Raw genomic sequence first — 20,599 nt, forward strand, 5'->3', positions numbered from 1 at the left:
TATTTGAGGTTGAATGTGAGAGCACGTTGACATTCTCCTGTGTCGCTCCCTGTGTGATGTCATTGTGTTTGTTTTTTTACTGGTATCTGACACAAAGACCACACCTGTGTGGACATGTGTGTATATGACTAACAAAATATGTCCCCCAGCAGGAAACTACTGGATGTTTTCAAGAGCCTAAGAAAATGTTCTGTATTTGTCTAGTTCATATTCCAACTTGTGAGCGCCGTTTTATTCTATGAACAGTTTTAGCTGCTCTAAACAAATTTGACATTGTATTGTGATTGTTTCCAAATAAGAACTTTGCTGTCTATTTACGTTTGCACCATAGAGAGGGACACAATACTGACGGTGAAGCTTAGGCTCAATTGTCATGTATTTATAGTATTTTTATGATATGTGTGCTAAATTGTTCAAATACAAAAAGGTAATTTTCGAAGAAAAGGAAAAGAACAGTCCAATCCCAGTTGATTGTTTTTTTCCAACTCTATACAAATCCATATGTGCCTTTTAAGAAACATGTATTCTGTTAGTGGAAGGATGGGAAGACTGTCTTGTAGAGTTGAGCAAAAAAGATTCCTGCTGTTCTTGATCGGCATCCATTCTTTTCCTCTGCAGTATTCAGACCAAGGCAATCTTCACTTCTGCAGCCCACATTCAGGGCGCCACTTGCCCTTACTTGCCCCCACTGTGTATTGATGTTGTAATAGACGTTGTGATGTCGCGTGAGGCCTCGTAGCTAAGCTTTATGCAACATCTAGAAACCTAGCGAGCACAAGAGGTGCCCAGGATGCCAGTCAGGGGATGTCATCTGCAGAAATGAAGAATGGCCTGGTCTGAATACCACAAAGGCAGTATTGGATGCCATACCAGGGGGAAGCAAATTGTTTCACAGTCCTGGTGTGTTGGAGGCACTAGAAGTGATGGTTCACCTTTGATGAGTATACGCTTTAATCCAGGGATGGGTAACCTTTTCTCTGCCCAGGGCCATTTAGATATATAAAACATCCTTTGGTGGCCGTACAAAATTATCAACTTGAAAATTATTCTGCTATATTTGGTCAAATATTTAATTAAATTACCCCTAATGTGATGGCTGGAACTACTTCTCTTTGGCAAGGCTTTAATGTTAGGTAGTAATGATGATGATACAGCTACTTGCAACTGCAAAATCATTTTTAGCAATTTGTGCACATTAGTTATTGGTGGCTTAGCATTCATCAGTGCAGTGTATAGAAGCTAAGACTTTAGAACATGGGCTTGTGGAAAGCCATGTGTAAGGTCCTAAACATTACAACTTGGCAACCAAAAAGTCATGCAAATACAGCAATGCCCAAAGTACGAACCAAAAGAAAACTGGTGGCTGTAAATATGTCAGCTCTCCAAGCTATCTCCAGCTACCTCAGCTCTCTCTGCTGATTGTAAGACTACATCATAGATTATTTTTTATATTAAAAACCTAAATGTATATATCTATGTAATCTATAAGTGACTGTAGATACATAGGGCCCAATTCATTACTGTATTTGTATGTTAGTTTTGGTGTTTTTATCTTTGCTTGCACCAAATTCATCTTTCCATTTGTGCCTAGTTTGTTAGTCTATTTTATATGTTCACCTGTTTTTTTGTTTTTGTTTGCCACTGTATGTGAGGTTTACGATTACCTGATATTTTTACCCCATTTATCATTTGCAACTTTCCAAAAAGTCACAAATGTATTCGAATCAATTACCCCATATGAAGTGGTTTGAAATGTACCAGAAATTTATGAGTAAGTTTTGTGCCCCTTTAGCTTTAGCAAAATGAGTTAAAAGCACAAAAAAATACAATTCGGCACAAAAAATGTCAGCGAATACCACAAGATTAAAAAAAAAGAAAAGTGACCTAAATGATTAATTGAGCCCTCAACGTGGAGGGAGGGTGGTGAGAAAAACACGGGACTTGTTTTAAAATGTCCGGTTTTTAGACTTTTAGACTTGGCTCTCTTCAACTCCCTTGGCCTTGGTACCATTGAACAGGCTTCACTAGATATACATCTATTATTTTCCACATTTAGCACAGCTGCAGGTTAACTATTCCTTACCCATATATCCATATTTACTGTACTCTCACGTTACGAATCATATTAGAACTTATAACAGCCATGATATGGAGAATAAGTGCAATAATTGTCAAAGGTGAAAGCTCTTGATGTTGACTGTGGTCTTTATAAGTGCCCATTGTGAAGCTGCAGGTGTTAGTTCCAGCTCTATGCATAAAGGCTCACACTATTGCTCTGAGTAAATCCTGCACCTGCTTTTTTACAGGAATATATTTAAAAGCAAGCTACGTAAAAAGTAAAGTCAACTGCTCCGCCATAGACACATGCCTTTATCTTATGTTTTATTGGAATAGAAAAGGGTGACAGATGGATTCCATGTGGCGATGTTCTGCAGACACGGGAGGTGCATGTTTTTTTCATTACACAATTAAAAAAATAAAACTTGTAGAGGAACTATTAGCTTTCTATTCAACAGAAATAATTATGCAGTTTAACACCATAGTGACCAAGCCAATTTTGACTTTAATAACCAGGTAATATCAATTTATGTGGTAATAACTCTGGAAAGCTTCAACGGATCTCACTAATTCTGAGATTGCTTTTCATGACATATTGTACTTTGGGTTAGTGGTAAATTTTGGTCAAAATGATCTATGTGTATTGATGAAAATATCAAAAATTTTACACCAAATTTGAAAATTTTGCAATTTTCAAACTTTAAATTTTTATGCCCTTAAATCAGATAGTTATACCACACAAAATAATTAACAAATAACATTTCCCATATATCAACTGTACATCTGTATAATTTTTAAAGCATAATTTTTTTTTGTTAGGATGTTAGAAGGGTTAAAACTTTAGTAGCAATTTCTATTTTTTTCAACAAATTCCCAAAACCTTTTTCTTTAGGGACCTATTCAAATTTAAATGAACTTTGAGGGGTCTCTATCTCTATAATGGAAACTGACAAATACCATAATACCATTTTAAAAACAGCACCCTTCAAATACTTTAAAATTTGTTAACCCTTCAGATGCTGCACAGGAATTAATGCATAGTAGAATGAAAAAAAAATAAATTATACCTCTAAAGTCTTGCTTTAGCCCCAAATTTCTTTTCAAGAGGTAACACCAAAAAGGGTATACTACAGTTTGTTACCAACTTTCTTACAAGCGCGGCGATACCCCACATGTAGTCAAAAAGATCTGTTTGGATCAACGGCAAAGCTTGGAGTGGAAGGAGCAATATTTGAATTTTGGAACTCAAATTTGACTGAAAGAGATGGCAGTCACCATGCAGTATTTGTTAGGCCCCTAAGATGCCTAAACAGCAGAAACCCCATTTTCTAAAATACACCCCTCAAGGATTTTATCTAGGGGTATAGTGAGCATTTTGAACCCACAGGTATTACACAAATTTAATGACATTAGGTCATCATATTGAAAATGTTTATTTTTTTCACAAAAATCTTACTTTAGCCCTTGATTTTTCATTTTTGTAAGAGATAGCACCAAAAGTGGCTCACAAAGTGTGATACCCACATTCTTACGAGTGTGGCGATACTCTACATGTAGTCAAAAAGTTCTGTTTGGACAAATGGCTGGGCTCAGAACAAAAGGGGCACAATTTGAATTTTGGAGCACAAATTTGGCTCTATTTGGAATAGATTGTTATATTTGCAGAGCCCTTATGGTTCAAAAACAAGAGAAAACCCCCATAAATGTCTTTTTTGAACATTTATACCCTCTAATGTATTTATCTAGGGAGGTAGAGAATACCATGATTTTTTTACGCAGTTGATGCAATACTAGTTTGAAAAAATCACAATTTGCATTTTGTCACTGTCACTTTCGTGAATCTTTTTTGGACATTCTGAAGAACACACCTTAAATTTTATTGCACCAGTTTTTGTAGTAATTGTCGTTGTGCATGTGGTAACCATGGTGAAGAAACGACATCATTAGTTCCCAGACAATTTTACCTTGGATGCTAATTGTCTGGGGGCAGTTCGATGGGTTTATTTGGCGGTCCCTAACTTCATAAGTTAGAAAGGTGCACATGTGACGTGTTGTGTTATTGCACATTTTGTATAATTTGACACTGTATTTGGTGCCCTTGGAGGAAATAAATTAGCAGAATGACAGACGGCCCTTGAAACTCATAAGAGACTTGTTGACTGTAACATTTTGCTGTGGGGTGTAGGAATTTAGTAAAGAATCTTTAGGAGGGAAATTGGGGCTCTCAGTTTGTTAAGGTGATCATAGTTTGGATAATTTCTTGGGGCGACTTGGGAACGATCACTAAAATGAAGGAACCTCTTTAGGGCTCATAACGAGATCGAGGCATGACTTCTGCAAATGCAGGGGTGCTGTGGACAGATTCTGTTGTCCAGTAGGAACAGGGAGTGGATTTTTTTTTACTATACTCATGTTTAGGGTAAGACCCAAAAAACATTCTATTTCAGGGACTTTTGTGAGGATCCATGAACGGGAATGAAAGGATGTGGGTTTTTGAGAAATTTATTGTCAGACATATAGTGTGGTTTGGTTGGCAATTAATTGTATTAATTGTAGAAAAAAATTGAAAAAATTAAATGGGGTTAAAATAGGTGATAGGTAATTTTTGTTTTGGGATCTGTCACAATGATCAAAAGTCAGGGACCAATAGAAAAAATCCCTGCTATTGCAGGGAGCCAGCCAGCTGATTCTCGGCAGGCACCCTGCCCATGTGCCTGCCGTTCTGCTCCATGATAAGGAGGAAGAGGGCCAGAGGATGGTGTAGCCAGTATCGAGGTACAGAGGGGGTCCTGGAAACATCATTTCTCTCTACTTTGACATGCTAAATCATGTCAGAGGAGAGAGAAATTATTTTTAAATTGGGCTTCTTTTTTTTACTTGATCGCCGTTATTCACTGAAATAAAGTGACAGAGGACCGGAAAAATCCTGATCATATTCTCCAGGGTCTCAGCTACCCCTGGTAGCTGAAACCCTGGAGATTTTCCAATGCTGGGGAGCGCTATTGACTTATTTCTCAGTGCTGTTAAAAAAGGACACTGAGGAATAAGGCCTCTTAACAGCAGACGTTAAAAGGCGTATCGGCAGTTGTTAAAGAACTTTGTATTAAAAAAGATTTAAAAATCTAAAACCAAAACTTGAATTGTTGTATAAAATGGGTGTTTGCCATGTGTAGGAGGAAACATTCTTTTACGTGACCACAACTGCGGGTCCAAGAGCTGGCTGCTGTGAGAGAGGGCAGAGTACGGAGAACAGGACAAACTGCTGGACTGTGAGTGAGGTGCAGATGTTATGGTGGATTGAGAAAGATGTGTTGCGCTAAGTGACACAAAAGCAGCAGTCATCTCTACTTCCTTAACAGCTTACCAGCTCTCTTTCACCCCGAATGTGGTAGGTAAACAATTGTAGTTTCTGTGACTGGAGACGTGTGTGAGAAGACTTGGTATAGCGATGAAGAAGGAAACAGCAGCAGATGGGATTGATGCGATGGACTGTGGTTTGCGAAGCCCGCTAGTCCACATTTTAACGTAGTGAGATTCCCACACTAAGGCATGTTGATCGTGCATGTGCTGGTTCATGCATGTTGTCAAATTATTGCAATTCTTGCCTCTACTGAGTTTTCTTTGCAAATTTGGCAGATAACGTGTGTTGGGTCATCCTTTGTGGTCTCAAAAAAACCCAGGCTAGGCAATTCTTGCCACCCCTGTGAGCTGCATACTCGCAACCGTTGCTGGCCACAACCAGAGTTGGGGTTGAGGATGCAGTGCTTGTTGAGGTTGCATTACTTCGTGTCTGTGTGGGAAGCCACAATATAACCTTTTCATCTTCCTCCTCCTCCACCTCCTCTGCTGAGCTGCTCAGATGCCTACCTCTGGGTTCACACCAAGTGGGATCTACAATCTCATTGTCATCCTCTCTGTTCTCACACTCCTCACCCTGAGTGTCACCCTCCTCATCTTCCTGCCCTGATACCACAGTACAATTTGCGTGCACCTCTGGTATCTGAGTCTCATCAGGATCCCCTCCACTCTTGGTGGTTAATGTCTGGTGATGAAGATCTGGATTCTGCCCTGACCCTATTTCATCCATCCTCGGATCCAACATAAAAAAATTTGGGGCATCGGTGCAGATGCTTTCCTCCTCTGGATTCTGTAATTCTTTGGAGCAGACCTCTGATGCACACTCACAATTTGTGAATAGCTCTTCAGAATGGCCCATCTGAGGTTCCCCACAGTCAGTTGGGCTTTGGAAATTTTTGACATGGGGGAATTAGGATGATTGGGGTGCCACCTCTGAGGATTGTACTGTGTGTGATGTTAAGGTGGAGGAAGAGGAATAGAGGCCACTGAATGCAGCGTTTGCTATCCACAGGAGCACATGCTCTTTCTAAGCTTCATCTACAAGGCATACCACTTGAAATGTGGGTTTCTGATTTGCCACTGAAACACAGTTTTAGCACAAACCATTTGGAGTAGCTATTTGGGTCTCCTGGTTACACCACAGTATTAGGCCTATCGATTATTATGTGGAAATCTGGCCTTCTGATTTGACACTGAAATACAGTTTTAGCACAAATGATTTGGAGTAGCAAATGGGGCTTCTGGAGACTGTGCAAAAACTGCGTGGCAATCTATTTCGATACTGGAAGATCGATTTCGCACAGGACAGGATCCTATCTATTTTCACTTTCAGCACTAGCGCAGGAGTGACCTCTCTGCACTGTGACACTGAGCAAATGGCGTCAGCAAAACAAGATGTCCCCTTTTTATATGGCCAGGGACATGTGACATCGGCAAGCAATCACAGAAGACCTTGTATCATGATGTTGTGAATGGTTGCTCGAATCAACACACATAAAATAAAGTGAAGAAAAAGGTGCGCTAATCTCCTGTAATCTCTTCAGATGCTCCTTTAACCTCTGCACATCCTCTCCCCTCATCAAATACATCCCCCCCGTTCCCGTCGCTCATCATACAGCACCACTATCATAGCCAAAGTCATACAAAAGCATTAGTGGAAACGCAATGATTTACCAAAGTGTGACCGACTTTTGTCGACTTTATGTAAAAATTATTGTGAAAGCGAACATGATGCCGAATGTGCTACATTCGTGCCCAATTTGAGATTGGCAAACGTTTTCCGAACACGTTCGCTCATCTCTAGTGACGATGTTATGCCTACAGTGCTGCATCTAATTACTGGACTCAGAGGCTGGTGTGGCCTGGTGTGGCCTGTCTGTGACTAAAGCAGTTGTAAGCACTGCAGACACTAAGTCACCATTGCAACAAAGAGTGAAACAGCAATGAGGAAACAGTCCAGGACTCAGGCAAGGCGAGTAAATGCTCAGTTCATTGTTTTATATATTATTCAGTCTATGGAGTAATAAAAGTTAAAACATGAATCCTTCTAAATCCATATCAGACACCTGGATTCACTACGTTGTATTACAGGATTCAGATCTCCTAATTCACCTTGTTGGTAACGTGGTAAACTGTACAAAGACATAATGCATTGTTAATAGTAGAGTTTATTAAAAAAAAAAGGATGATATGCTATTGAAAAAGTATAACCCGTCTGAATGTGAAAGCTGTGAAATATACACTAGATGAGAGAATGAGAGTCTTGCTTAACGCATACTTCCCAACTTCCCAATATGACGGACATATCATGTAGCACGCTTAGCACGCTGTGGCAAATTTTGGCCATGGACCAGACTACACCCCAATCCATGCCCATTTACAGTTTCTTTGTTCTCTGGCAGGAGGAGATGTCAGAGGGGCAGCAGAAGTGAGAGAAAGTCAGACGCCTGAGACTACAGGGCGTATACCCCAATCCGCTGTATCCATGAAGGTTGGGAGATTAGCAGATTGATTCATGGGACTCTGGTGCAGTGTTAAGGAAAGTGGTACCTTCTGGCGTTCCTGACGCGGCTCTTGATTAGCAGGGCCGTCTGGACATCATCTATGCGTCTGGTTCATCTATTGTTGGGACCTGTGGATCTATTTTTTATTCATTCGTTCACTGTCGGAGCCGCCAGAAATTTCTAATCTTTATGCAGCCTCATTATATGACATCTGGCTTTTTGGTGTCTGTAAGGCTGTGTTCACACGTTGCATAAATAGGGTGTTTTTTTGTTTTCTGCTGGTGTCAACACCAAACTATACAAAAACAATCTTCTCTGATTATTGCTTCATTTTTATAACTTTTTTCAATATTTTATGCAGATGTGAAGCCGTGTTTTTTATAGTACAAAAAAGTTTTGATTCTGCACTTAGTAAAGTAGCTGCAGTTTTTTACATGCTTTTTTATGTTCCACATAGAAGCCAACAGAGAAAAAAAAAAGCACCAAAACTGCACAGTTCAGCAGCATCTTTAGACCACAGTGGGCACAGTTTTCATAAGCTCACATCCACTTTGCTTGGATGGTTAAACACAGCAGAATTTCTGTGCAAAAAAAGCAGCAGAAAAAATGCAGCATTTTTGCTACGTGTGAACATGGTCTAAATGTCCAAGCAAAGTGGATGTGATTTCGTGAAATCGCCGCCTTCAGTTTGTATAAGGATGCTGCTGTAATCTGCAATTTTAGAGCATTTTTTTTCTCTGTTATTCTATAAGGAGCCTGAAAAAAAACAGAAGGAAAAAAATGCTTTCCGATCTGATTATGTGATGGCATTGTTACCTTACAGTGCAGGGGTCCTGGCTTAAAATCCAGTAAAAAACCAGCATCTGTTTAGAGTTACTATGTTCTCCATATATTATGTGTGCATAGCTACAGGTACAGTTAGGTCTCCTAATGGAGACTAAGATGCAAGTTCTGAATGTCGACCAAATTATATGTCCGCCCCAGAATCAATTAGGTCTGTCTAGCACTGATTGTGTCTGTCAAGGTTTAAGTTTTGTCTTCCTGTTCCTTTGACAGAATAGAAAAATGGTTCACTGAATGCCAGTGTAAACCTGGCCTAAGTCAGTCTCCTCCCACAAACAGGTAAATTACCTATAGGCTCTTTTCAAAGTCTTTAAACATGCTATGGGAAGAATGCATTTAGAGAAGGGAAGGGAAATTCGTGTTACTAAGGGACAACATAAGAAACTGGGCCTGTTGTGGAGGGCCAAATAATAATAGACTAAGCATAAAGGGACTGCCCGGGTTTAGGATGGATGAATTAATATTGAGCAAAATTAAAGGGTTTTCCAGGTTTTGGATGAAAGTCTGCAATCAGTCCATGTGACTGCAGATTTGGAGTCCACATAGCTCACCGTATGCAGTCAGGATTTACCTGATGCAGGCGGTGAGAGCTGTTAGTTACATATATGCAAATTGCGTACTTCTTGTCATAGAATCAATGACATATATGCAAATTGCGTACTTGTCATAGAATCTATGATTCTATGAGAACAAGTACGCTATTTGCATATATGCGGTTGCATGCCAACTAGACGTGCTTGACCTTGCTCAGTTCATTTCTATGTCTAGTTAGAATGTAGCCGGAAGTATGCAAATCAAATACATACAATCATGTGACCACACACTCTTACCCCAGGCACCGGAGAATCCTGAATGCATGCGGTGAACACGATGTGAGTATTCAGAAGTTCATCCTCAACCTGGACAAAGACTTTAATTTAAGTCAATATTAACTCCTGCAGAGGAAATTTTTTTGCCCAACTGGTAGAGAGCCTGTGTATGCACAGACATGAGGCTTTGATGGCTGTGTGGTTGAAGTAGAAGACAAGGCAGCATTATAAGGCAGAGGGGGGTAGCCAAGCTAGGTCCGGAGATGACCATTAGCCCACTTCGTTCTCATTAGAGAGCTTCACTAGACCAATTCAGAGCTTTTTGCATAAGGACTACGGTGCTGCCTAGGGATATAGTAGGCTTGTTAGAAATGCATTGAAGGGCTAAAATATGTGCTAGCAACGTCTTTTATAGAGAACACCTGATAAGTGTTCTTTAAAGAGGACCGTTCACCAAATCTTTAATTTTGAACTAATCACACACTGGAATATTGGCTGCAGAGAAGAATAAAATGTGTTTTCTGTTTCGTTTTCATTTTGACTCCCCGTTGGGGAAATATTAACAACCAAAGTATTTGGTAGCTAATGAGTTAATTTCTGGTTTTAAGTCCAATTGCGCGTTATCATATAGTTTTCACTAGGGGGGTGTACTTATTTGCTCAGAATGATGTTGACTAATCATGATCGACCAGCGACACTGAATGTAAAGAAAAACATGCCCTCACCATGGCTTAGAAGTGGTTACTCCTGTGTTAAGCATATAATGAAATGTTGCATTAAAAACACATATCAAATGTTATCCTCTCATAGCACTGTCATCTCTTCGCTCAGCTGAAATCACAATTATGTCTGCTGTGCTCAGAACAACTTGTAATCAATCTGCAGTGAGATCAGACAAGTTGAGCACAACAGACATTATGTCTTATCTCTGGACAGGAGAAGTGCTGGGAGGAACAGTACAGCAGAGGTGACAGTGCTATAGGAGGAGCAGAGTTCATAGAAGAGTTTTAAAATTACTCCTCCCTCGTGGACTGCCAGTAGATGAAAACTCAATAGTGTCAGACCTATGTCTGTTTAGCTTAGGGCTGCTTGTAGTCGCTGTGCAGTGAAATCAGGCTGTCCGTGATTACATCTCACACAGGAGTAGCCTGCTCTAAGCTACAGTATAATGGGAGCTTGTTCTTTCTTTCTCTTGATATCTGCAGTCTGCTTATGATTAGTCAATATCACACAGGAGGAAGATATGCCTCAATGAAAACTCTCTGAGAACGCCCACTTAAACATAAATTAATTACTGTATTTTGCTGTAAAATACTTGATTGCTAATATTTCCGAAATGGAGAGGCAAAATGTTAAACAATAACAGTTTTAAACTGCTCTGCAGCCATTGTTACATCATGTGTTCAGTTCAACATGTGAAACATTTAATAAGAGGTCCTCTTTAACAAAGGAATAGTACGAAAAAGATGAAACATGAAAGGAACTGTGAGAACTGTGAAGAAGAAAGAATATCTTCCATTTTTATCCATAGTTAACATATCACCATGGACCTAAATGGCCTAGACTGATCTGTAGTATGGATGAGTATAGAACATATCTGAGCCTCATGGATCGGACACACAGATCCATTTTTAAATCTGCTATAATAATAATAATAATAATCTTTATTTATATAGCGCCAACATATTCCGCAGCGCTTTGCTATGTGTATGGATCAATGAAGCTCTATGGGTCTGTGTGCTGTCCCAGAAAATAACCGATGTTTACAATGGATATATGGATGCAGCCCAATGACCAGGTCCACTCATCTGCAAACTGTATCCAAGCAGACTGCAATGCTGTCAGCACCACTCCACTGCTTTGTTACATTTAATTTTCAGATCTTTGGCTGTCACTATCCGCAGACCGGAGAGGAAAAGCTGAAGATCCGAATGTGGCTTGCAAACTGTGATTTTGCAAAGTCTAATCTTTGGGATTTCCCAATACAGTATAAACCTCCAGAAATAGGATCCATGCTACGCCATTGCACTGTATATGTCACCAACTGTGTTACCAACCATCCAAAAATTCCTGAACAGTCTGTAAAAATAGGGCACTTTTTTGTCCTATCCGTAAAAAAAATTAAGGGATCCGTGTTTAAAAAGAAAAAAAAAAAACTGAAGACACCTATACAAATTATATTGACTGTAATTGTCATCATTTTTAGTTCCCATTGAATGCAAATGATGTCTTCATATAAGAATTATGGGCTGTAGACATGTATAACTTATAATCATAATGATTTATGATGATTTTCCAATGTGTCCGTAAAAAAAATAGAGATAATTGTGCCCATCTTATATGAAGGGCAAAAAGTACATTGGGTAAGAAAAAATAAGCCTATAAATGGGAGGGTATATTTACTCATCATACACAGGAGCTGACCTGGGCTTCATGTACAGTGTATAGAGAAACTTAAGAGTCCCTATGAGCTAATTTATATGAGGGAACATCTTATTAGAACAGAGTTGTTAGAAATTTGAAGTGTTGCAGATCATGAACATTTTTTCATGGCACATTTACAAGGAGTCCTAAACTGCTTGTATCTCTGAGGACTCGGTAAACTTCTAAGTAATGCTCATGAATTATGCAGTTGAGATGGAAAGAGTCATTCTACTTTACTAAATTCTTTGATGAACGTCACTTGCCTCAGGCCCAACTGACATTCAAACATAATGTTTGTCTTTAAGAAATCCATGCTGCATAATGCATACCAGCCTTACAGACACTGCACAAATGAAGATCTTATATCCCCACATCCTGTCACCGTATTGGGTTCGTGTTTATCCTTCTTTTAACATCTACTGTAGTATAGCAACTAACATTCTCGAAAAACAACAGCGGCCATGGGCCCAAACATCATAGCTAGCACAGAAACACGAGGACAAGGATGGCTGTGACAGTATACAGAGACTGACAAAGACTTCTGTAGAATTGCTCAGGGTTAAGGACACGTCATTTCATGGTAGTGCTGTCGGTACTGTTTCTTTGTTCATCTAGGTTTAGACATCGCCAATATCTTCACTGAGTATGGGTAAACTGCTGTTCTTGAACAGGAATTTTGTAGGATCTAGTAACTGCTTCTGTACCCCTACTTTGTCCAACATCACCATTTCTCTATTGCTCACAGTGTAGTACAGTTTGAATGGTTCTCTTAATGAGCATATAATAGATAAAGACATTTGCTCTTGTTTCATTGTGGTTTCTGAAACCATACCAGTTCCATTAATTGAACTGTTTGATGGTACCAAAGATTTGGGAGATCAACACTTGATTTTTTACGGTCCCTTAAACATCAGTCTTTTAAGTTCGAGGAGTGCAGTACTTTACTACCAATACTTTGTAAGGTATCTGATCCATGTCTATCTCTGTAAATACCAAAATATAATTAGGTAGATGGTTTGGTTTTGTCTAATTAAGCCATGTAGCCATCAATCTATTCTCCCATTGGAATGATAAAGTTGGCATGTCATGGTGGTCACTGCCAACCCTGTGTCAATTAGACAAGCTACATGTTGACCATTTAAAATTACTTGGATGGTACTCCCTTGTTAACTCAATGGCTCCCTGTTTACAGACTAATCTACAGGGTGGGCCATTTATATAGATACACATAAATAAAATGGGAATGGTTGGTGATATCAACTTCCTGTTTATGGCACATTAGTATATGGGAGGGGGAAAACTTTTCAAGATGAGTGGTGACCATGGTGGCCATTTTGAAGTTGGCCATTTTGGATCCAATTTTATTTTTTCCAATGGGAAGAGGGTCATGTGACACATCAAACTTATTGAGAATTTCCCAAGAAAACCAATGGTGTACTTGGTTTTAACATAACTTTACTCTTTCATGAGTTATTTACAAGTTTATGAACACTTATAAAATGTGTTCAAAGTGCTGCCCATTGTGTTGTGCACCACCACATAATGGGTGTCAGGTCTGAAAATTCCTACATGAACAGTTTCCAGGAAAGTGGATTGGTCATCGTGGGCCAGTTGAATGGCCACCAAGGTCTCCTGATCTGACCCCCTTAGACTTTTATCTTTGGGGTCATCAGAAGGCAATTGTCTATGCTGTGAAAATACGAGATGTGCAGCATCTGAAACAATGGATACTGGAAGTCTGTGCTAGCATTTCTTCTGTGGTGTTGCTATCAGTGTGTCAAGAGTGGGAGAAGATGGTTGCATTGACAATCCAACACAATGGGCTGCACTTTGAACACATTTTATAAGTGGTCATAAACTTGTAAATAACTCATGAGATTACTTTAAAACCAAGCACACCATTGTTTTTCTTGTGAAATTCTCAATACGTTTGATGTGTCACATGACCCTCTTCCCATTGGAAAAAAAAAAGTTGGATCCAAATTGGCCAACTTCAAAATGGCTGCCATGGTCACCAACCATCTTGAAAAGTTTTGCCCCACCCATATACTAATGTGCCACAAACAGGAAGTTGATATCACCAACCATTCCCATTTTATTTATGTGTATCCATATAAATGGCCCACCCTGTATAAATGAAATGGAGAATTGCATGACTTCTAATATGGATTTAGGTGCCCAGCCACTTTATGCTTGTTGTATTTGCTGTGTGTAATTGCATATTTACTTTACTGAAGATATCATACCTGAGCTGCACTTGCAGTAATGAAGAAACCTTGATTGTGCATTTTAAAGGTTTTTATCCACACCAACGCATTTCGGTCCGGACTGGCGCCATTTTCAAAGTTATAGAAAATTCACTTTAAAAAAGTGGCAAAATGCATTAGTGTCATTAGTGTGACTAAATGCCTTAATTGTATACCATGGAGGCTTCTTGTTTGCCAGCAAGCGCAAGCTGAGTAACATAACATCTATTCTCTACTAAAAGTACTTGCTATCTGGAAGAATTTCTCCTCCAGCATGCAGCCGCATATTCTCAGTCTCATATATGGCGTGACCTTACACAATCCCCCCAGGGAGCACTACCATCACTCTCAACCTTGTATTTCTCTTGCAGTATTGTCCTACTGTGCTCTTCTGTCCCAAATAGATCTCAGTAATAGAGATGAGCGAACCTGAACTGTAAGGTCACCTAGTGCCTGGTGCTGAACTCCGAACACGGACCTCCCCTGGAAGTCCATCATAGGAGAGAGTTAGAGAAAGAGAGAGTGAGAGAGTCTTTCTCTGTGGGGGTACTCTGCTTTCTTTGGTAGCCCCCTAGCCCTTACTATGACCATTTTACAGCACCAAGTTTGGGCCCCATTGACTTCTATGGGGTTTGGGTACAGTTCTGGTTCCCGAACCGACCTTTGGGCTAATGTTTAGTCAATTCAGATGAACCTGAACATCCACAGATCTGCTCATGTCTACTGTAATTTCATTTTTAGGCACACACTCATATTATGAAGCATAAAGCCATGGTGTAGAGAGAGGCAAGCTCATTTAAATTTGAGGGCAAATTTAGAAAATATTTAACTCTTTTAATGACTGATGTTATGTTGATCTAGACCATTGACATATACAGCTCTGGCAAAAATTAAGAGACCATTGCAAAATTTTCAGCTTGTCTGATTTTTCTCTTTATAGGTATATTTTTGAGGAAAATGTAAATTGCTCTTTTAGTCTATAAACTACTGACAACATGTCTCCGAAGTTCCAATAAATATTTTTTTTGTTTATTTTCTGATAATGATAAATGGTCAAAATAACAAAAAAAGCATTGCTTGCAGACCTCAAGTAATGCAAAAAACAAGTTCATAAACATTTAGAAACAACAATACTAATGTTTTAACTCAGGAAGAGATCAGAAATCAATATTTTGTAGAATAACCATGATTTTTAATCACAGCTTTCATGCGTCTTGGCATTCTTTCCACCAGTCTTTCACACTGCTTGTGGGTGACCTTAAGCCACTCCTGGTACAAAACTGTAAGCAGTTCTTCTTTGATTGATGGCTTGTGACTATCCATCTTCCTCTTGATTACATCCCAGAGGTTTTCAATGGGGTTCAGGTCTGGAGATAGGGCTGGCCATGACAAGGATTTGATGTGGTGGCATGGCACATTATCCTGCTGGAAAAACCAGTCCTCAGAGTTGGGTAACATTGCCTGAGCAGAAGGAATCAACTGTTTTTCCAGGATAACCTTATATGCGGCTTGACTGATACGTCCTTTGCAAAGATTAACCTGCCCAATTCCAGCCTTGCTGAAGCATCTCCAGATCATCACCGATCCTCCACCAAATTTTACAGTGGGAGCAAGACACCGTGGCTTGTACGCCTCTCCAAGTCTCCGTCTAACCATTAGACGACCAGGTGATGGGCAAAGCTGAAAATTAGACTAATCAGAGAACATTACCTTACTCCAATTGTTATGGTCTTTGGCAGACTTCAGCCTGGCTCTCCTTTGCTTCTCATTGATGAAATGCTTTTTTCTAGCTTTACATGACTTGAGTCCTGCCTCTAGGAGCCTGTTACCAACTGTTCTTGCCGTGCACTTCACCCCAGCTGTCATTTGCCATTTCTTTGGTAGGTCACTTGATGTCATCCTGCGGTTGCTGAGTGACATTTGAATAAGATCATCCCGGTCAGTGGAGAGTTGTTTTCACCCTCTGCAGGTCTGTAGCTTTGTTGTCCCCAATGTCTCCTGCTTGGCCTTATTGTAATAGAAATTTTAAGGATGGAGGCAACATGACGCTCACTGTATCTCTCTGCTAGTAAAGCCAGAATTTAGCCCTTCTTTTCCCCACTCAATACTTTTCTTTTCAACTCCTTTGGCATGGTGAAAAGTTATTTTTTCATTCCTATTACTTTTGGGATATTACTAGCACTTGTTTCGCCATCCAGCTTGTCCTATTGCAAGAGGATTGTGAACACCACTGCAGTGTTTTTTATACGTTCCTTCATTAAATAAGATTTGGTTCAGGTGATCACCTAATCAGAAGCACATTAAATAGAATGAGGTACAATGTACTCTGGTTGGAATTCAACTGACACTGGAATGGAATGGCTGTCAGACATGTAGAGAAGCTGATTTCTATAAAACTGTGCAGTGGCCTCTTAATTTTTGCCAGAGCTGTGTAATCCAAATATTTGCAACACTTATAATGGAGACACAGAAGGGAGATCATATTAGAAAGACATCAAGATTGTTTTCCACAACTGGAATTTCATGACTTTCTACATCTTGCCGTGTGACATGACAGCTGCAGGGTGTGTACTTTTGAGCCTACAAGTCTGCACTTAACAGTGACTCCACGTGACCTGTTTGGTGTCCGTGTCTTACAAACTAATAATTATCAACCTAGAAGTTGTTGGTTGATTTGTATAGTTATCATCTTGCTCAAGCCATAGTGGTTCTGCCAGACTTGAGTGTACTGTGCCTATATGAGATCATGCAGAGTCCCTGCAGCTTTGTGCTATAGAGCTGTGGGCAAGTTGTTTGTTTATATAGTGCCCTCATAAGCCACTGAATATAGATAATTATACTCAGCTTACCATGTCGGCACCTTTTGCTCCCGTAGGTGCGTGGTGGCCTATGAGCCTGTTGTGGGTTATTTAAACTTACAATATTAGTGCGTTACGATGATCAATGCAGAAGGGGTAAACTTATTCAATAGCTAAGCCAGTCCCCCTTTATATTACAGGAGATGCACAGACAGAGTAGGCTGGCGTAGTCACTAAAATGAGCAAATTATTCCCCTTCACAGTTCCAACACAGAAATGTGCCAACACCAAAAGCTTTCTCCTGTGTTTAACATAAGATGGAAGTGAAGTTGAACGCACTAATATTTTAATATCAAGGCACCATTCTAACTTCAAGTATAGTAGTACATTATGTTTGTTTACAGTTTCCATTGTGGTCAATCCTCAAAAGTGGGTGTACAAACAAAAACACAGAAATTGTGATAAACTTCAAGCACTGATAAGACAAGAATTGGCGCTCATCGGTCATGTTTAGGGCAGGTTCAGACCAGTGTATTTTCGGTCATGAATGTGAGCCAACAAAACATCGGATCGCACTCGGACCAATGTTAGTCTTTGAGGCTGTGCACATGTCCAATATTTCCTTCGAACAGAGTATGTCATAGGAAAAATTTCCTTCATGCCCAAGTTTGATCCGATACACACCCGTTGAGTGGTCCTCTTATATTCATCCCACTAGACTAAGGCCATGTTCACACAGCAATATTTGGATCCATATTTCACATTAGTATTTGTAACCCAAAACCAGGAGTGGGTGAGAAATCCAGAAATGGTGACGTGTTTCTATTATATTTTTCCTCAGATTGTTCCACTCCTGGTTTTGGCTTACAGATACTGAAGGAAAATATTACCCAAATACTAATGTGTGAATATGGCCTAAGAATGACATAATGCAGTCATGTGATTTTTTAACCATAAAATTGTTGTCTGCTCAATTTTTTTGGAAGCTAGAGAAGCTGGTATAGATTATGATTGTCATTATTAGTATTTTACGCACTATCTATAATTGTTACAAATGTCTTTGGATCAGTATTTTAAGCTGTAGACATTCTGTTTGTCACTCATAATCTTAACGATTACCGTAATTATAGCTTTACAACATGTCCATAAAAAAGGTTGGCCTTCTGTGATTTTTGGATAGGTTGTCCAGAGAAATGAAATAATTCTAAAATTGTTAGTGATATTAGTTATGGCTCTCTACAAAGCTTGATAAAGTGCAAAGCTGTAAAACAGTTATGACTGATCCCTCAGCTGTAAACTGCTAGCCTGGAAACTTGTACTGGGAACTATAGAAATGTGACAAAAATAAGGGTCTAATTCCAAAAGTCGTTTGATAAAATAATTGTCTAAAATCAACCAATCAGACCTCATGTTTCATCTTTAAAAATGCTCTGAAGAAAAAAATCTGAGCTCTGATTTTCTGTTTGATGGTTTGGTAAAAGAGGTGCAATGATTGTTAAAGAATGTGAAATAGTCCAATAATGTCCAAAAGTAATCAAACAAGAATCCAACACAAATGTGAATATGTGGTTCTTGACCTTAGCTCTAGTAGACATAACTGCAAGCCTACACTGTGATGCGGTGGTCTCATCCTGGACATTCCTTTTGAAGATACTGATGCTGAGTTAAGAGGTTGATGAATCCCACTTGCGTCAGCTCTAGTAATTTGCTCATGTTGCTAAAGCAAGCTGTGCCATATTACATGGTGGCCATAAATTAGATGAATGGTTACCCATGTGCTACAAGGACACCTGGAGTCATAACAGGAGGAGGGTTCTAAGCTAATAGGGCATGTGCCCAGAGGTTGTCTTCGTGATACAACTATTTAAAATTGTAGACAACATAATCATGCAACCCCAGTCCCGAGCAGTCTGATGACTAGATGCTTAGAGCATATTTAGTGCTTAATTAAAGGGTTATTCTCAAGTTGCTTCTTGAGCAGCATACAGCTCTCCAGTCTCTTTCACTTCCTTGTTTCTTGGGAGTAGGCAATCCTTTTTGAGTGATAGTTCTGGTTCAGTAGCCTACTTCTGCTGCTGAGTTAATGCTAGTATGATGCATTAACAGTCTGGCAATGCTTGCTCTGAAGTCTACACTTTTATTATTATATTTTCATATGGAGTTAACAAGGTCTTTTAACAAGTGATCAGGAGAACTGCTCTGGAAAATGCAGATACTGGAGGCTGGTAGTTTTGCAGGACTGATAACAGCATCTGGTCAGTAGCTGAGGACGTGATGAGCAGCTGACTGTTCCATAGAACTCAATGGATTGGAGAGAGATGACTGGTTTCTCAGGAGTTAACCTCTCACCCTGAAATGTAAAAACTGTACATACTAAAGCTAGGATAAAAACAATGTAGAAGCAACCTGCAGTAAGTAACTAAATAGCAGTAGTACATGTAAATAATGTTAGAGACTTAGTTGTGTCAGCTAAGTACTCTGTTATTTACATGTACTACTACTGTTTACTTACTACAGGGTATTGGTTAATTGTTTTTTTTTATCCCAGCTTATGTCTGCTAACGGCCACAGTGTGAATATGCACCTACATATTGCACTTACACCAATGGGGGTGCTGGCCCATTTCTTCAGTTTTACTTTACATATTTGCCAGGTTCTGGTGGTCATTCCTATGGGCTGTGCACTGTGTAAGATAAAAGCTCTCATAGCAGGATAATAAAAGCAGATGGAAAAAAATCAAGTAAAAATAGCAAGTTAATTACACACTTGCTTATTTTTATGCGTTCTAACCATACCAATTTAATACAATGAGAATACCCCTTTAAAATCCATTATCAAATGCCGAATTGGGCCATATAGACTTACTAGAGAGGGGGCTTCACTCTTATGAGCAAGAGCAGAGGACATAAAAGGCCTGTCTGCGATGATTTTTATTTAACACAACTATGGAAAAACAAAATCGTCAATACGTATAAACTAAGTGGCATAGCCACAGCAAATGACCCAGAAGTATAAAATAAAAATTGAAGATTTTGCATATTTTCTAATATTTCCTATTTTATTCCGTTTCTGACCATAAATGAACACCCTTTTTTGATTCTGAGAAATGCAGTAAGACCTTTACGTAGGGATTGTTGTAAGGTTATAACATGGGTAGGTTTCGGTATGGAGTGGCTTTTTCAGGGGCTTGCTCTTTTTTCCTATCAGGGTTCACAGGACGAATTTTAATGATAGAGTGTATTCTCTTGCTTAAATATGTTATCATCATATCAGCCAAATCATTCATTGAACTTGTTCTGCTTCTCATATAACCTATACTTTGGATTTTAATTGATTTTTAGTAGAGGTTAAGTTATAAGCTCGGTTGTTTCTATGATATTTTTTTTTGCTCACTATGTATTTCCTATTCCAAGATCATAATTACTGATCCATGAATATTTGTTGCCACCTATACTAGACCATGTTTCACAGTCTACAGGCAGAGGTTTAATCAACGAGTTTTAGGGCAGGGAGAGTCCTCTTAGAATGACTGAGAGAAGACGGGTCATGTTGTAGGTGAC

General features: G+C 39.3%; 1 protein-coding gene across 2 annotated transcripts in view; it reads left to right on the forward strand.

Annotated features, from left to right (window-relative positions):
- Positions 1 to 20,599, forward strand: part of MACC1 (MET transcriptional regulator MACC1) — a 72,292-nt gene that overhangs the window by 30,442 nt on the left and 21,251 nt on the right. The window contains exon 1 of one of the 2 annotated variants that reach the window (XM_077268727.1): positions 9,511 to 9,634. The exons of the other annotated variant lie outside the window; for it this stretch is intronic. Within the exon in view, the coding sequence (XP_077124842.1) occupies positions 9,615 to 9,634 (20 nt within the window). The 5' untranslated portion in view covers positions 9,511 to 9,614. Of the gene's footprint in view, positions 1 to 9,510; positions 9,635 to 20,599 lie in introns of those variants that run through there. 2 annotated transcript variants of the gene reach the window in all.

The sequence above is a fragment of the Ranitomeya variabilis genome, chromosome 6 (assembly GCF_051348905.1).
Source record: "Ranitomeya variabilis isolate aRanVar5 chromosome 6, aRanVar5.hap1, whole genome shotgun sequence".
NCBI classification, from domain to species: domain Eukaryota; kingdom Metazoa; phylum Chordata; class Amphibia; order Anura; family Dendrobatidae; genus Ranitomeya; species Ranitomeya variabilis.